An 18,568-nucleotide genomic window follows, 5' to 3' on the forward strand; every position below is an offset into this window, starting at 1 on the left:
TTGGTACTGCATTGAGACAAATTACATTCAACTTTCATTCAAATGTTCTGGAATGGAAACTGTAAATGACTAATCAAAAAGTGCCTTACTCTTCAGTGTCCTCTAGACTGACAGGTTTACATTTCATTAAGGTTTCTGAACACTTACAGTGACTCAGTAATACAAAAGAATGGTGATTAGGTGGACTACCATTGAACTTCAGAGCACAAACAGAATACACTTGCAATCACATAGATTTCATGTTGTTAAATGTTTAATTTGTAAGCTGTAGTCATGCTGCAGTTTAATCACTGATTACTACTGTGCCGTATCTTTGTCCCTTTTGAGAAATCAAAGAAGCTTTCCTCCTGACCATGAGTGTACACATCCATTAATTCTCTCTGCCTACTCTTTGTAAAGCCAGTATCTGAGCAAGAGTTTCCTTCTATTTCAAGCAGTGCACCCTAAAAACTATTTAATAATTTTCTTCTAGCAAGTCAACCACTGACACCTCTGCTGTGACTGATGTGTATAGTTGACTTTTTACTGTTTCCTGATGACATTGTTAAACCTATGAGGGGTGGAATTAAGAATATGTCTTGGTTGTTAATGGTATGACGGTGCATTGAATAAAAGTAGAATATACACATTAGAATATATGACAGAATTGCAACTGAAATAAAATGGGGAAAATCCCACTACAGTTTTAGTTCAGTTTGCTTTAGGAAATAAGAGCATTAGCTTGTGTTGCTACTATTGAAGTCCGTATACACCTGTATTTTGCTGCCCCATGATGAGAAAACTGACTTCAACAGATTAAAGTTCTTGTATAGCACAAGCTTAGACTTCAGTATCACCTGTTCCCCATCTTTGCCCAGAACCTTATTAGATTTGACCTCACTTTCCTAGGATGCTCTGCATGGAAAACGTTTTAGGTGAGTGGTGAAGATCCATCAGTTGAAAGGCCTTTGAATAGGTCTGTCATAATTTAAGATAGTAGCTGATCATGGTTACAACAGGCTGTCAACCATGTTGATTTTTTTTCTTTTGTGTGCTCAATATGCAATATTCTGCCATCTGCATTCTTACTGCCTATTATAAAACTATAAAAGCATATAATACATTAGGAGAAATGCTGCATATGAATGAAGCAAGTGACAAATCTCTAGCAAGTTATAAAAAGTGCAAGATACATTTATGAAAATACTGCACATGGATGAATCTGCAATAAGTCACCTCTATCAAGTTATAAATTGCTTAAGCGATGAGAATGTTTAGCAGAGTGCTCATTTATGAAGGAAAATACTCATTCATATGAACAATTGGCCATATCCTAATTTATAGTGTTAAGCAATGTCTCACATAGCCAGTTTTCCAATATGTGGGATTCCTTACCTAGTAGTTCCATGTCTTATGATCCAGCCACATCTCACCCATCATTTGATTACTCATCATTTAAGAAAAAGAAGCCTCATTACATCCAATCCCTTCCACACACAGCAGTTTTTGCCATCTGCCAACTGCCAAGCAGAACTGGAGTCCCTGTCCCACCAGACTCTGGAACAGTCAAGTCTGCCTCCCACAGATTCTCACTTACTGACTGGACAGTGAACCATTTAATTTCCAGACTCACTGTCTGCCTCGCTGTTTCCTCATAACTGTTACCTGTTTACTCATTTTGAACCACACACTTGTGGTATGTCTGTTCTGTGTGATTCTCTTGTTCTTCTTTTGTAGTAGCTCTGTTACTGTTACAAAATAAAAGTCGCACGAGACATTTCTAGACCAAATCACACAATTAAATCTTGATCTGACATTGTAATCTGATGGTGCATTGCTGAGGCCTGAACCACGGGTCCTGATTAGATTCGTCTTTGTTTTTGAAAACAGGTTGGAAAAAGTACAATTTGTGAAGAACTTAAACGATGCATCACTTTCTGGCCGTCAACCAGTTCAACAGGTCTACATATCAGCACTGGGTGATGCTAACAGTGTGATTCAAAATTTGTATAAACTACAAAAGAATCAGCCAGCTTTTTGGTTTTGTAGAGGACGATGAACTTTGGGGGATTCCAGAGGATTCCCCTCACGCACAACTCGAGGAATGAATCTTCTCTGGCAGATTTCCCCCTGGCGGTCATGCTGGAACTGAGAGGCTTTCTTTGCTTGCTGTCTCTCGCCTCTCTCAGTTTGAAACACTTTCACCCTGGACATATGCTGTCTTCATCTGTCGTGTTTGGTGGGATTACGAATGCAAAGAGAATCGCCTTGAATGCAGAAGTTCTGTAGATATCTCGTCCCCCAACAGAAGTGGTAAAATATCTGGCAGGTAACAGACCTTCTCCTTCTGTTGGTGTTTAATTCCCAATAAACAAAACCTCTGACGCTAGCAAGCTAACGCTTAGCATTCCCCATCAGTTCTATGGAACTCGGCTGAGTAACGACAGCTAGCTCTCTCGACACAACATAGCGGGTGTTGAATGTATGGTCAGTGGTAATCGCAAGTGACTTAATATCTAAACATAAACTTATTTAGCTGGCTTATTTAGTGTAATGCTCCACTAGCAGGTATATCTTTTCGTTGAATAAAAGACAGCAACTTTTTTTTTCTTAGCGTGCTAGCTCGCTGCTATGTGGGCGTCTGAGGACATACATAGTGTTATAGTTACACTTGCAAGAAAACACGAACTGTTCTTACTAAATTTGCCATTTTTCCTTCGTTTGCTGGTTCATAAGTAGCGTAAATAGGTTATGCTTTAACTTTTAACTTACTAGCGTAGCTTGTTAATGTCATGCGTTCAATTCTCCAGACAGACGAATTCTTGGTTAAACTGTTTGGTGAAGGAGTGTAGCTAGTAACTTAAGTTGGCTACCAAGTCCAGTGTCTTTACAGTCCCGGGTTCGCATACAAAACTGCTGTAACTATCTGAGCAGCTAACTAGAGTGCTTTCATTTCTCTTGACTGCCTATCATGATGCTGTAATCCTGGTGTTTGTGGAGGGTTGTGTTCTTTCATTCATTCATTCCTAGTGAGTTCTGTGTGCTAGCTAATACAGTAGTGCTGAAGCTGTGGTAGGTTAGTGAGCTTGGCAGACTGCATTATTCATAGCTGCATCAGATAAGTTTACATTTTGATTGCTCAGAAGGCCAATGTTCTAGGTCCCCTTACAAATTGTACTTCATACCTTCATAGGTGGGTCAGGGTTTTGCTTTGTATGCAAAACCAGAGATCAAGAGGATTTTTGAACCCTGAGTATCACTGCAGCTTTATGCCATAGGCAACGTCTTTGACAGCTCAACTTTCTGATGTTTACAGAGAAAACCATTTATGGTAGAAACACAGGTTTGTTTTGCCCATGGTTTCATCTAAGTCAAGATCTACGTATCTCTGCATCACATTCTGCTGGTCTCTTTCAGGGATGATGCACTGAGGACCGGTGCCAGGAGCTTTGACTCGGCAGGTCTGAGGTCAGTTGGCGAGCTGTACAGGGAAGGAGGATGGAGCAGGCCCACAGTCTGCTGCTGAATGAGGATGCCTGTAGCCGTCTGGGAGAACACCAGAGGGCTGAGTTTGTCTTTGAGTGGCTGCGTTTTCTGAAGAAGCTGCTCCCTGTTGCAGACAGGGTGAGTAGGGGACAATCAGGCTTGCCTGGACAATGAGCTTGCTGTTAGACAGAGTTGCAGAGTCTCTCTTTCTCCCTGAAACACCCAGAGACAAGAGAGTACAGCCTGTTTTGTTGTCTGTTTTTCTCTTTCTTCTAGCTTCAGGATCTTCTGCTCTTCACTAAGCCAGTTGTCTCTCAATCTGGCTCTGTCTGTCTGTGTGTGTATGTGTTTGTTTGAGATAGAGAATGGGTTTACTTGGACAGCATCTTTTGTAATGCATATTCATTTCCCTTTCCATTGCGACATCATTTCTAGCCTTGTGCCACTTTTTATGTCTGATGCAATTAGGGCCAGGACCTGCAGGATGTGAGGTGATGGTGAAAGAGGCATTCTGGCCTAAAACTGGCATAATGTTATTATAAAACTCACCAAGTGTAAGTCAATATTCTGTAGTGCAGCACTGCATTATTTTATGTTTGTCCTATGACCATTAGGAATACCTGCCTGTGAGCCTAGCCACTGATCTATGCCCTAATGAAGACAACCAAAATAGCCTTATTTCAAACAGCCTAACCACAAAAATCCACACCAAAACAGTTGTAGTTTATTCTAGCTTCAGGATACATCAGCAGAAGAGGTTTTTTTTTTATTCTTTAAATCAGAAAATTTTACTCTAGAGACTACTGCATACAACTGTAAGGCATGTTTACGACAGAAGCAGCAGTATTTGAATTTTTAAATTTGGCAGGAGTGTGTCTTTAATGTTTTAGTTCTTGGGATTTGAACAGAAACTAAACAGATGATAATAAACAGAAAATACATATCATTTATATTTGCAAGTTGATGCTACATTACTTAGACTGTTTTCCAGTTGAGCAGACATTTGTTACTGTTCATATAAAAAAATAGAAGAAATCTTGCAGTGATATTTTTTGCTATCATTGAGATGTATCTACTCTGCGTCTTCAGATGTAAAGGAGCTTTCTTGCTTAGTCATACAGAATTCAGTTCAGTTTGCTCCTGACTGTGGTTGCTGTTGTTCCAATTTTCTTTGCTTAGCTTGCTTGTCCTCTCACTAGTTTCAGTTACTGGTCCAGTTTTGTTATTTTCCAGTGTTGGATACTGATTTTAATGGTCAAATGCATTGACCCCATCCAGAGTTAAGAAAGCAACTGACACCTGCTGTTGGCAAAGCACATTAAATGTATGCTCTAGCATTTTTCAGTCTAAATTTTATCTGTAGCATCTGTTATCTATGGTTAGTTACCATGGACAATAATTTCAACACAGTTCCCTTTACTTAGAAAAGGACAGAAAACCTGTAGACCTGAAATACATTTATTATAGGCATAGACATTGCCTCTGTCTCATCTTAAAACCTGCAGTGTCAGAGTGTAACGGTTGTAGGTTCAAATTCTGTTGTGTAGTTGCATATGTTTATACACTGACCTCAGCAACTACCCAGTGACATCAATTACAAGTAAATTCCAACACAACAAGTTTTCTGTTCTTTTCTATATACAAGGAAATGAATTTAAATTGCTGTTTGTTGTAATCAACTGAAGTATCTACTTTAAAACAGCCACAACACAATAGTAGACATTTATGTTGCAGTCTCCTCAGTAGAGCCTGACTGAATTTTTAAGACTGATACTGATTTTGACATTTGAGAATTTAAAAAAAAACTGATATGTATATTTAATATAAAAGTTAACATATATTTCCATTTATGCAGAATAAGTTAAACTCTATAGTTTAACCACTCATTAACGTTAGTTGTTTTCCTCTGATAAAATAGCAATAGCTAGCCTTGTGGATAATCTTAATTTAGCCGTAAGGAGCATTATAAGCTACTATAAGGTAGAGGTCCGCACTTCCCTATGATTCGTGCTGGACCCGCAGAACTAATTTTCAGTTTCATGTGCAGGAGCAGGCGGGTAACCAGCCAACCAGCCCACTGCAGGCAGGAGCGGGATGAAGCATGCATGAAGAGCAAAATAACCATTCTGTGGTTTTATTCTTGCTTTGTGTTTACTGGGAATAAATGGTGTATGACCATGTTATTTCAGCAGAGAATAGTGTATTTGTGATTAGACTCTCAAATATTGGATGTCAGTTCGCATTGATGGATACGTGCGGGTGGGAGTGGGCCAAAACTGTTTGTTTGGGGGCAGATGATATCAGGGCGCCGATGTATCAGTTGGGCTCTACTCCTCAGTAACAGCATTGTGTTTGTTATGTGTGTGGGTGTAAGGCGGATGTGAAGCAGAATCAGAAGCGGCTGGTGGAGCAGCTGACGACCATTCTGACAGGCTCTCCAGGCTCCTCCACACGCTGGTTGTTGGCCCACTGTCTGGCTCTGCTTTACCGGGTGGGTGACTCCTTCACCTCCAGCCTCACTGTGGACCGCTGCAATGACATCATCCGCTGCAAGGACGACTCACCCAGCTTCCTGCCCACTCGACTGTAAGTGCAGTCTGTCGCATGTCAACCTCCTCCCACCCAGTCCTCATTATCCCATATGCACATGCACACAAACTCTCTCAGGCATTCTCCCACACATCTGGCCTGCACTGAAAATGGGTTTCTGTGACACTTTCACTGCCTTGCCCTGATTTGTTGTCATCTGTGTGTCTTATTCTGGAGCTGTAATTGGTCACCATAGAGCCACACATGAATTTCAGAGTAGTAGAGCAGACGAAACTATATTTAAAGCAGTTAAGATGAATCTTTAAACATAGCTCAGGATTAAAATCTGCTTACTATAGCTATATTACCATTCAACCACAAGCTTCACAGGCTTCCTGAATGTAGTCTTTATCTTAATGACACCTATTTAATTCAGTAGCATTAACAAATGAAACCTATTTATGCTTGCAGGGCGGCCGTGGCCTGTCTGGGTGCTATGTACGAGCAGTTGGGCCGCCTGCTCATCAGCTCCTTTAAAGAGACAGTGGCAAACCTTCTGAAAGCCTTGAAGGGAGCAGAGGTAAGAATACAAAAGGTTCCGGGTTTAGTCCCTGGGCCAGTTCGCAGATTTGTTCAAGCCTTAAAGTGAATGGGGTTAAATACTTATACTGTAAAAGTTCTGCATAAATGAACAGTTAAGTTGTAAACAAAGTCATTCAGAATGTGTTTTGATGCGAAGTGGATTGTAGAGAAACTCACAGACTCTGATTTCCTTCAATGAAACTTTAATTAGGCTACTTTGGTATCTGTCTTTTTGATTTGATTTATATCATTGCCAGATGTAACTTAAAATTAATACTCATGGCTTTGTTCAATTACTATTAAGTTCTATCACCTGTCTATTAAGGACTTGCCACAGGTATGCCTTTTCTGAGATTTTATTTGTAATGTTAATAATAGTAAAACAGTAGTTTTACCACTGTAAGTTTGCTCTAGGTACCTTTTGCCTTGCAACACGCTGCATGTGTCTCTTCGCTATGAATTGAGTTTAAAAATCACAGGCCGAAACTATTGTAAAGCAATGTCACAGGCAGTGTATTCATAGCTTTCTGTGAGAGAAGCATTAAATACTTTGAACATCTGTTTTCTATCAGATTTCCTATTTTACATCAAACTCTGTTTATATCTTAACCATTTGGTGATGCTGGAAAAAAGGTGAAAATTAAATTATTTAAAATTTAAAACGATTAAATGTTATGCAAAGCACAAGAACAAGAGGGAGTGGAATATAACCTTTAACTTTTAAGGGTCCCATAACTTTTTATTCTTCTTGACTGAGCTTTAGAACGTAATCTCTCCAAGTATATAGATAAAACAATTTTGGAAAGTCACATTTTTTTTTCTGTGTTTCTAGTCTCAAGGGCGCTATGAGATCATGCTGTGCATAGAGAAGATTCTGAAAGGTTTAGGGGTGAGCGCAGTGCCCTGTCACAGAGACATCTACAAAGCCACGCGTGCCTGCCTCACTGACCGTTCTATGGCTGTTCGCTGTGCTGCCGCCAAGGTATTTTTCCAGCTCATCATCTCCAGTGTCCTTAAATATGTACACACGTTCACATTGATATTGTCATTGAGTGACGTTTGTATTTGATGTACTGTATGAATGATGATTTAAGTATTCCTCGCGAGTGCAGTTTCTTTGTCATTTTTCATGTAAACTTGATTAGCGCAATATATACTGTCTCTGTGTTGTCAGTGCCTATTGGAGCTCCAGAGAGAAGCCGTATTCCTGTGGTCCACTGAGCTGGAGAATGTGGCCTCGCTCTGTTACAGGGCCTTTGAGGGCTCCAATTATGATGTTCGTGTTGCTGTTTCCAGACTGCTGGGCACCTTGTTAGCCTCTTCACTTGAGCCTAAACAAGCCATAGGTAGGTTGAGTTTATTTAGTAATGCCTTACCTAGTTGTCATTTGATTTCCAAGCAAAGTTTGGGCAAACAGAGCCTTTTTGTTAAGTGCTCTCTCATTATGTTTTAAATGCAAGCCAAATGCAAATATTCTAGCAAATCAAATAACCATGTAAAGCTGTCACAGGGCAGGGCTTATCCACCATTTTCAAATCTACTGTATTGGTATCACAGTATCGGTGATGGGGATACTGATATCTGTGACTGACACCACAAAGCAATTTCTGACGCATGCATGCATGCCAGTAGATAGAACAACACATCGGCAGTGTGGGACAACAAGCAGCAGTAAAAATGCTAATGGCAGAATCTGTAACAGCAGTTTTAGGCATGAAGAGCACGCTAACAGAGCCGCTTACCTGAACGGTGGAGCTGCTTCTTTCAGTACTCACTCGTCTGCCTCTGTGTTGTCGCTTGCAGTCTGAGGTCTGAGTTAATGTTATTGAGAGAGCAGAAGGAACGGCGTAGTGATTTAGACCTTTAGTCTCGATTTAGCCTTTAGTATAGGCCCTGTGTGTCCACTAGCTCTGCCTGCGTTGCGCCTCTATTGGTCATCACTCAGCAGCAGGGTCTCCCAGCCCGTCGCTCTTACCAAGCCAGAAAAAACACTTAAAGTCGCTGATACTGACAGGATGAACGATGGTGATGTTTACACATTTTCCACATCACAGTTTGTGTTTTTGTGACATTGCAATGGCTAAAGTACTTCAAATTCAAATTGACAAACGAATCAGGTTGCTGAAACCTGGCCACAAATATGTTCCACAGTCCATGTGCCTAAATAAAACTCATGTCTTTGCTATTACTTTATTGCTTGTCTAACAACAGCTTGTGCTGCAAAAAAGACATGAATGTCTGTCAAGAGCTGTGTTGCGCTGCCAGAAAAAGAGGAACACATGCTCTAATGCTGATTTGGTTCAGTGTGTTCTCACCATCAGCAAACTGAACCAAGGTTCACTTGGAAGTGGACCCAGACACAGATTTTTGACAGACCACCGTCTACAAGGTAGGTTTGAAAGCAACCTAAAAGTAAACATGCTACTACCTCAGAAATACACTGATAGCATTACATGATGCAGAGTAAGCGTATGCTCTTTAAGGCTAGATTTGTAACAAGGACTGGGTCAGATTTTTTTTTTTCCCCCTTCAAAATCTGATCCAGCGATATCTGCTGACATCGGCCCCATACTGATAATGTGGGGACTACTACTTCCTGAATAAAAGAATTCTAATCAAACCTTGTTTCTCTGTTATTCATTTGTCCTTCTTCTTCTGTTGTTTCACTTATTTTTCCCTGATGCCTTTCCTTTGTTCATTGCTCATCCTTATTCTTTCTGCACTTCTGTTTCTTGTCTCCGCCTCCAGCTCCCAGGCCGGGCTCCAGGCGTAGCTGTCTGGAAGAGGTGATGGAGCTGGTGTCCAGCGGCTTCTTACGAGGGTGTGCAGGCTTCCTGCGAGCCAGTGGGGATCTGCTGAAGGGCACGAACTCCGTGAGCCGAGATGTGCGCGTGGGCATCACTCAGGTTGCTTTCTATTTCTGAAGTATCCTTGAACCTCATATTCAGTCAGAAGAAAATATGACAGCAAGAAACTGTTGGTATCATGATACTAATGTGTGTAAAGAGTGCCATGTCATGTCTTGTTAATTGTAACTTATTTGTAATATACAGTGTTCTCATACACTGACTGAAAGCGACCGCAAGCTTTAAAGAAAAGTAGTATTTGGAAGCAGGATAACATCACGTATGCATACGTCAAAATTTCTAACTTTTTAATATTCTAGCAGCTGTAACCTGATTCCTGCTCTTTTGATGTGTTCTGCATTATATACCTTTGCTGCACTCTGCACTCAACATCCATTAGGGCACATTAACTTACATACATACATTTTACTTTTTCTGCTTCTTTCTTTAGGCGTGTGTGGTATTCATATCCACTCTGGGTGGAGCGTGGCTGGAGGCACATTTCTCCTGCCTTCTGTCGCTTCTCATGGAGCTGGTCTCTCACACACGGGCTACCCAAAGCCCAGTTGATGCTGTCTGCTGCCGACGCTGTGTCTCCTTCATCCTGCGAGCATCTGTGGGCAGCCTTCTGGGAGAGAAGGCCCAGATAGCAGCTGCCAAGGAGATATGCCAGGCCATCAGCAAACAGAAGAGGGCTATAGGTGAGTGTACGCGAAAGAAATATGCTGGAGGGATTTTAGTTGGATACTGGCTCCTGTGGTTAATAGCAGATGAGCTTGGGGTGTGGTATTTAGTTTGGTTAATTTTGTTTGGTATTTAGTTTGGTTATAGATAAAAGACAAAAGGACAAGGCAGTAATCTCTCTTTGTGTATGTTTCTATCAGACATAGCATTGTGTGAAGGGAATGTAGAGACTCGAGTGAGCAACACAGATGTGGCGGCCAGTCAGCATGTGCTGGTGTGTGCCCTCCTGGAGCTGGGCAGTGTACTACAAGACCTGGGTTCCAGCGCCGCCCCTCTGCTACATGACGCCAGCACAGGTCTGTCTCACACCCTGCATGACCACACATTGTTTTTCCCAAGAAGAATTAGAAGAAAATCTGCAGTTTTATTTCCGGCTCGAACATTGGTGGGGGGGCTTTTGCTGTACCTTTTATGTGACAAAGATTAAGCCACATGCTTTGCTGTTCCATCACTTTGCTCCCCCAACCACTTAAGAATTTGAGAGAGCAAAGCATGCAATGACATGACATGTCCAGAAGCATCAGCAGGTGTGCTTACAGAGATACTGCTGCTTGTGGTGATGGTGATGGTGATAATGATGATGATGATGATGATGGTAAAAAAGTGACACTTTTTCTTCTGGCAGTTTTGAGACTGTGCCTAACTCAGAGCAAACAAAGTGGTGCCTAATCTCTTAGTTCAGTAAACATTGAGTTTTTATTTTTTATGTGTAATTTGGCCACAAAACTGTAATTAATCTAGTAATAAAGAACAGAACTGCAAATGTCACACAAACTTTACCATACCATGCTGTGGTGTCTGTAGCCACTTAGCTTGATTGTATGAAGCATAAGTGTTCTTCCCGAGACCTAAAGATGTCTCGTCTGATGTCTGAAACCTGACAATGTAGTGTGAGGATGTCCTAAGATGTACACTGTACCATAGGTGACTGTTTGTACAGGCATGACATCTGCCAGCAGCGCTGGGTGCGTTCGGCCATGTTTACCGAGCAGTGACAGAAACACCAGTGTTGCTGGAGGTTTTAAATGTTGTGTTCACTCCCTGTCCACTCTCTTAGACAGTCCCTCCTTGTTGGTCCAACTTGTAGATGTAAAGTCAGAGATAGCAGCTCATCTGTTGCTAACACAGTTGTGTCATCCTGTAGTCCTTCATCAGTCTTCACAGGACGCTGTTGGCTGGATATTTTTGGTTGGTGGACTATTCTCAGTCCAGCAGTAGCACTGAAGTGTTTAAAAATTCCAGCAACACTGCTGTGTCTGACCCACTCATGCCAGCACAACACACACTAACATGCCACCACCACATCAGTGTCACTGCAGTGCTGAGAATGATGCACCACCCAAATAATACCTGCTCTGTGGTGGTACAGTGGGGGTCCTAATGAGGAACAGGGTAAAAGGGAGATATCAAAGTATGCAGAGAAACAAATAGGCTACAGTCTGTAATTGTAGAACTACACAGTGCTCCTATATGGTAAGTGGAGCTGATAAAATGGGCAGTGAGTGTAGATACAAGGAGTTGTTTTATACATAAACGATACTGACTATTGTGCTAACGTCTGTGTAGTTGCTTTGTTTTATTTATGGATTTTTTTTATTATACTTTGAGCAAAGTTGGTGTTTTTCCAGATACTCTGGTTGCACATCTTTATTCATCCGGACACATTTGTTTCTAACATACTAGACCTGCCAAATGCACGTTTGCCTATGTAACGCTTATCTTCTTTAAATGTTCATTGTGAGGTAGATAATGATAGATAAAATATCTGTGATATTTTAGGACATTTGTACAGTGAAAATATTTATGTCTCTGCTTCTGATGCTGCCTCTCAGTGACCTCTCACTTTTTGTGAAGTTTTTTATTATAACATGGGCAATAGGATCTATAAAACTATAAGGAGCTATAAACCTGAAATTTTGTTGGATTTTCAGAATGAAACAGCTTAAAGCAGGTGTGTCCAACCTTACCCACAAACGGCCGGTGTGGCTGCAGGTTTTCATAGCAATAAAGCAGGAGCACACGTTCAGTTGTTTAAAGACTGAGACTGACTGATTAAACGAGTGGAATCAGGTGTGCCGTTCTTGTTTGGAATGAAAATCTGCACCCACACCAGTCCTTTGCGGATAAAATTGGAGTCATTCTTGGAAAATCTTCATCCAAAAATTTTAATTATGTATATCTTAAAAATTATATAATAATGAGATTCTCGGCAACAGAAGAGACTGCCTATTTCCTGACAGAATTCCTAAAAAGGAGACCAAATATTCTCTGATGCTTTGTTTGTCTCTGCGTGATTCCTGTATTTTGTGAATATGAAGAAAGTGACTGTGTTTGGGCGTGAAGACCTGCAGCTAGAGCACTTCTGACTACTGACGTAATTCTTTGCCTAAAAGCGTCTGTCTGCTTTTTAATGGAGGTGTCTAAGTGTGGTCAAGGTGATGTATTAGGAAAAGAAAGGGAGCCTAGAGCACTGATTCACACCATCAGCTATGCTCCCATTACCAGCTTGCTAAATGGAGAGAGAGTTGCAGCTAATTTGTTAAGTCTTTAATGGAACATTAATCTAACCCTTCAGCCACGCTAAGGTGAGCCAGAGGTTTCTTTTCCATTTTGTGACTCCCTAGATTAATATCAGGAAAATAATCTGTCCACATCTGCTCACAGCAGTAGCTTGTTTTTAAACCTTTGAAGGTTAATGTTTTTGATTTCACTGGGATATTTCTTGCTCCCACTTTTGAGTTTTTCTTGGTCTTCGAAGTTGTTCTTCTCATGAACAAAAACATGTTAATTAATTGTATCATTCAATATCCGTTCTATCTCTTTTCTCACTCCTCGAGGTATGCTGGACACTGTGATTTCTGTGCTTCTTCACCCTAACGTATCTGCCCGACTGGCAGCAGCTTGGTGCTTGCGCTGTGTGGCTATAGCGATACCCGCTCAGGTGGCTGTATTACTGGACCGCTGTTCAGAAAGGCTCAATGCCCTAAAGTCCTGCCCCGAGGCTGTGGCTGGGTACAGTGCTGCTATTGCTGCCCTGCTGGGTGCTGTACAACACTGCCCACTGGGAATACCACACATCAAAGGCAAGGTACGAAATCTTCCTGAACTGTATGTATGAGATTAAATATAATGAAAATTAATAGTACTTTTCCTTTAAGACCTCTTTAATGCATTGTCATGGAAACCTAGCAATACCACCTGAAAGTCTCTGAAGTTCATAGTTCTTTGTTCTCTTCATTGAATTTGTGTTACTGTCATAGTTTTAGAGTTTAGCTCATTCAGCCTACTTAAGCAAAGGAGTGACTCTTGTGTACCTTGGAACAGGTGGTGATGGGCTTGGCTGAAGATCTGCTGCGTTCTGCTTCCCAGAACAGTCGGATTTCCATCCAGCGAACTCAGGGAGGCTGGCTACTACTTAGCGCTCTGATGACCTTGGGTAAACAGGCACTAACTGCACACCCATGATTAGGGCATATGTTAAGTTTATGAAAGGAATGGGCCCCGTTCACCAACCATTCTTAAAGAAGAAATTTCTTCTTTAAACCCATTTATGCAGTTTTCATGAAGATTCTGGCATTCATCAATGTTTTCTTATTGGGGTTTGCTCTTAGGTAAGAACAGAATCTTCACACACTCAAGAGCACAAAGGTGTGAATATGCGCTTTAAGAACACGTCATGAATCTGACAGACTTTTTTCTTAGGACCTTTCTCATGAACACATTTAAAAAAAGAAACTTAGGAGGATACTGGTGAATGAGGCCCAATTAGCTTTATTCAACTTTTCACATTTTGCACTGCACTAAAACCAAAACCAGTCCCTCTTGTGGTTGTCCGCATACACATTCCTGTATTTTAATGTATGACTTCAGTACTTGTGTTTTTTGTTTTTTGATATCCTCATCTCGGGAGTTAAAACTAAAGTAGAACCATATATCTGTGGTATTAGCTAGATCTGGGGTAAGAATCATAGTGCAGTGTGATTAGAGCTGGGCTGTTTGACAAACGTGATGGTTAATGTGATTACTTCACAATATGCTTTCCTGATGATATCATGGATATCATAAGTACTAAAAAACACTTCCAAATTGAGTGTTTGATTAAAAGAGAGTAATTAGTCCTTTTTAATTGGATTTAGAGTAGCATAATATGTGAATTAGCATAGTAAGTCGAATACAAAGTCCTTAAAGGAAAATCTATTCACTTCACAGCCATCTTGTCAGTTGCTTACAGTCATACAAGATTAGACATCTATCACTTTGAATGGGGAGAGACATAAAAACTTAAAACTAAGTACCAAATTACCATTTCAAAAACATACTTGAAATCACTGGTAAAATCTGACAAAATCTCATACAGTTTGTTACGTTTGGCTCAAATAACAAACAAACAGCATTTTTTCAGGTTGTTCTGGCTACTGTACTTGTGCAGGTCTCCACAACTGAGGGGTTCCCCCACCCCCCCACCCCTTTACCAACAAGTCGACTGGCTCTTTTTAGTGAAGGGCTGGACTTCCCTCGTAAACAGAGGACATGCTGAGCGTTGCAAACTTTTCCATTTGCTTTCCAGTCAGTGACCTGTCTCCGCCTTTATAATGTCTCTGATGCAAATCATTGGATTCATAGTTTTCGATTATATTTTTAAAATGGGGGCACTTCTTTGTCTGTTTCAGCTTATCAGATGTCAGAAAAAGTAAATATTGTTTTTCAGTACTTAACTTTTTTGAAGTACTGTGATATTACATTTTTGCCAAATCCACAGTGAAGTGTGTGATACCTATAGGTTGGCTTCCATAGAGACTTTTGTGCCTTTTTTTTCAGCACACTTCACTCACTTATTTGCTGGCACCACTTCTAGGCTCTTTTGTGAAGAGTACTATTCAGTGCCCTCTAAAGACCTTGCCTCCGTTTTACAGGAAAGATAGAATACACCATATTAGCTGAATATAAATGATAGAATACATTGGCATTGATTTGTGATTAATTAACATTGAATTATATTTAATTGTAATTTTGTATTATATTTTAATTATGGATAACTGCTCAATGTTGCAACTGACTAAAACATTTCCTTAGGACCCACTGTAGTGGAGCATCATCTGCCCAGAATGCTGTTGCTATGGAAATGTGCCTTCCCCCAGTCTGTTAAGGAGCTGGACAGTGAACTGAGGCGTGGGGACTCTTTCACCTGGCAGGTGACCCTGGAGGGCCGCTCAGGAGCACTGTGTGGTGAGTGCGTCATGTCTGTATGGCATACCTGGGACTGTTTTTGTGCCTTCACGCATAATACCCTGACACTTTTTCTAAGTAGTCTCCACATAAACCAGAATCAGTAATGGAGTGTATTATTATCCAGGCTTCATAAGTTCAACTTTTTTCCAAACGAGATTGTCATGTTTTTTTGACTGTTACTGGCTGAGGGTATTTTTTTTTTATTTGTGTGTCACAGTAATGCTGTACTTCACTTCACCACTACAATGTATGTGTTTCTAAAGAACAGGCATCAGACTTCCCAGACTATGCTATAGCAAGACCATTTTTTGTAAGGAAGGTGATATTGGAAAATTTTCAAAAAAAATTACACACATGTCTTTTTTGGGTGATATTTGAATATTCTTTTTAAAAATGACACACTTTTTTTATTTGTGCATTTGTTTGTGCATCACCTTCTAAAAATAGGTACATTCACTCAAGCTGTAGAAGGTTCAAGTCGTAAGGGAAGGCACTGAAGTGATTTGTTTGTCAAGGCAAGGTTAGAGTGGGTGGTGGAACAGATTTAATGAACTGCAGCAAAAGCGAACCCAGAAGGAACAGCTGGAGGTGGCCTGGAATGTCTGCCAAATGATTTGCTCAGCCCACTTCTTGGGATCCAAGGCTAATACCAGAGGCATCAGAACATGTGAAGAAAGGCTACTGCAGCTTTAGGTTCCTTAGTAGAACACCATGCCCACAGTTAGCAAGTGTAGTGACTAAGGCAGGATGTTCAGTGGCCAAGCTGCTGGGCACTTGGAGCTTAGGTATGCAAGAGCATGCAGTGTTTCCCCTGGAATATTTTTAGGCGGGGTGGTAGACACTTCGCAGCTACCAGTGTTGTCGAGCGCACATGGTGTCATGAATCACACAGAGGTTGGTGTAGTGTCATTGCGCATTTGTGGTCAGTTAACTTATATGGAAAGGGTCCAAAGTCATAGTTGAAAGCACGAACCTGACTTTTTACTGATTTAGTCTTAAAACTAAAATCCTTTTGAGTGACCCTATACCTTAATTATGTTTATTTTATTAAAACAAATGATTGAACTTTCAATTTTGTCACTACCAAAACAATCATAACACTACCAAAATTTTAACAGATGTTTCAGTAGTGACAGTTTAAGCTAATTTTGAGCATAATGCAAAACCGGTAGCTAGTACATGACTAGCAAACACAGCTTTGAACGTTTGTATGCACGGAACATCATAATATTTTGTATAAATGCAGTATTGCAGAAATGTGTGTTTCGGTAGTGACAATTCTTAAGGTTACTCTCTGATTTAGTCCTATAATCTAAAACACTGTTTTTCAGGGATGGCATGAAAACTGTGGGACCTCAAAAACATCTTTTAAACATTTGAGAAAAATACAAAAAATGATTTTCACAAGGTGAAATTTAGTGATTACTGTTTGGGACAGCCACTTCCCAAAGAAAGTACCCTATAAATGATGATTTTGGATATATTTACCTTTTTACTGTCTCTATTAATGTCTTGGGTTTAAACAGATCATAAGATAATCCTTGTAAAATATCTGAGCTCTGATTAATTAATTGCTTTTTAAATAGTTTTTTTGTACTGTGTGAGCACAGTTTGAATTAATTTGGTGGAATTGTCCATATACCATGAGTTCATGTATGACTAAATTCTTTAGGGTTCATAATGGCTCAAAGAATAATTTGCATATGTTTCTGTAGAAATGTATAAGAATAGTGGTAATAATTCCATAAAGTCAAACAAGTTTTTAAGTTATGTAACCTTTTTTTATATCAACACTAAATACTGTTTGGACTGAAAGGTCTATAAGAAAGCCCAAATATATCTGCATTTGATGATAAGGCCTTTTGAAGAATGCAGTAGGAACTTGCTGGTTGTACTCGTTGATAAAACGGCAAAGGTGACACACCACACTTTATTTTTATTATATTTTTACTTCTTTTATTATTCCCTTTTTCAGGAGTATAACACAGATTTCAATAAAGCTCAAACCACCCCAAACTAATATTAGAGATGAAACGGTTACCGGTTTCACGGTAAACCGCGGTAAAATTAATGACGGTTAGTAGTACCATTTGAACTTTAAAGTATCGTTAAAACTGTTTAAAAAACTCGCTGTACAGAGTCAAACAAAGGCAGAATCATTCCCTCATATGCAGCTCTGTGTGTGTGTAGAGGGGGAGGGGGAGGGGGAGAGAGGGAGAGGGAGAGGGAGAGGGAGAGAAGGGAGAACATGGCAGAATTTAGTGACAGAGAAGACCAAGTCTGACGTTTGGTCATATTTTGGGTTTTATAAGAATGCAAAAGGAAAGTTAATTGAAGATGACCACCCTGTCTGCAGAACAGGCCGAAAGAAAATAGCGGCGAAAGGGGGCAACACATCAAACCTTACGAGTCATCTTCGCGACCACCACCCGCTACTTTTTAGAGAATGCAAGGTTAACTTTAACGTAGAAGTCTGTGGGGACTTCGAAATAGAAGAAATGTCATGGTCTGTGTGGTTCAACGTATGCTTATGGTTCGTTAATAATATAAAATGAAGCTTTTAGCGTCAAAAAAAAATTAGTGAATCAACTGTGAATGGAAACTAAAGCTTTTAACACATATTTCTGTGGAGCAGTGTCTCCAAAATGAGCTCTGAGTTAACAGTCACACAAGCTCTGGAACGAGACGCTGCAAAAGTTCAATCTGCACAGCTCCCCTTTCTCGTCTCGCTTGCAGTGTTTACTTTCTGAGAAGAGAATAACTGTCTCAAATCACTCAATGTCCCCTACATAGTGCGCTACTGTTCAAACAAACACGATCATCATTAACAAGCAATTGAGCTATGAATAGGGAATTTGTAACCTGTTGTTAATATATTATTATTGTGAACATTTCATGCACTCCACGATGATCCATGATCCACGAAGTACACTACATAGGGAAGATAGTGTGCTTTGGGACGGGACCTCGCGCGAGTAAACGCTGTGTGCTGCTTTTAGGAAAAGCAGAGTTTCAGAGATTAAACTTTAGGAGTGTTTCTGCCGCAGCTCAGATGCATGTTAATTTGAAGTTATGTTTTATTTTTAAAATGCTTTTAGAGAAGCAGCTCCACAGGTGAAGACACACTGTGTGAGTTCTACACTGTCTGCAGCTCACAGCGCGGTCACACAATT

At 40.4% G+C, this 18,568-nt stretch overlaps 1 protein-coding gene across 5 annotated transcripts in view; it reads left to right on the forward strand.

The window, feature by feature from the left end:
• Nucleotides 1–2,156: 2,156 nt before the first annotated feature.
• The window catches only part of heatr5a (HEAT repeat containing 5a), a 45,690-nt gene continuing 29,278 nt past the window's right edge, over nt 2,157–18,568 (forward strand). For all 5 annotated transcript variants that reach the window (XM_036593022.1, XM_036593023.1, XM_036593024.1 and 2 more), the window contains exons 1-12: nt 2,157–2,308; nt 3,397–3,603; nt 5,840–6,051; nt 6,466–6,574; nt 7,409–7,558; nt 7,751–7,922; nt 9,325–9,482; nt 9,874–10,123; nt 10,307–10,462; nt 13,004–13,254; nt 13,491–13,602; nt 15,240–15,392. In XM_036593022.1, the coding sequence (XP_036448915.1) occupies nt 3,478–3,603; nt 5,840–6,051; nt 6,466–6,574; nt 7,409–7,558; nt 7,751–7,922; nt 9,325–9,482; nt 9,874–10,123; nt 10,307–10,462; nt 13,004–13,254; nt 13,491–13,602; nt 15,240–15,392 (1,849 nt within the window). In that variant the 5' untranslated portion in view covers nt 2,157–2,308; nt 3,397–3,477. The remainder of the gene's footprint in view (nt 2,309–3,396; nt 3,604–5,839; nt 6,052–6,465; nt 6,575–7,408; nt 7,559–7,750; nt 7,923–9,324; nt 9,483–9,873; nt 10,124–10,306; nt 10,463–13,003; nt 13,255–13,490; nt 13,603–15,239; nt 15,393–18,568) is intronic.

The sequence above is a fragment of the Colossoma macropomum genome, unplaced genomic scaffold (genome assembly GCF_904425465.1).
Source record: "Colossoma macropomum unplaced genomic scaffold, Colossoma_macropomum, whole genome shotgun sequence".
Lineage (NCBI taxonomy): Eukaryota > Metazoa > Chordata > Actinopteri > Characiformes > Serrasalmidae > Colossoma > Colossoma macropomum.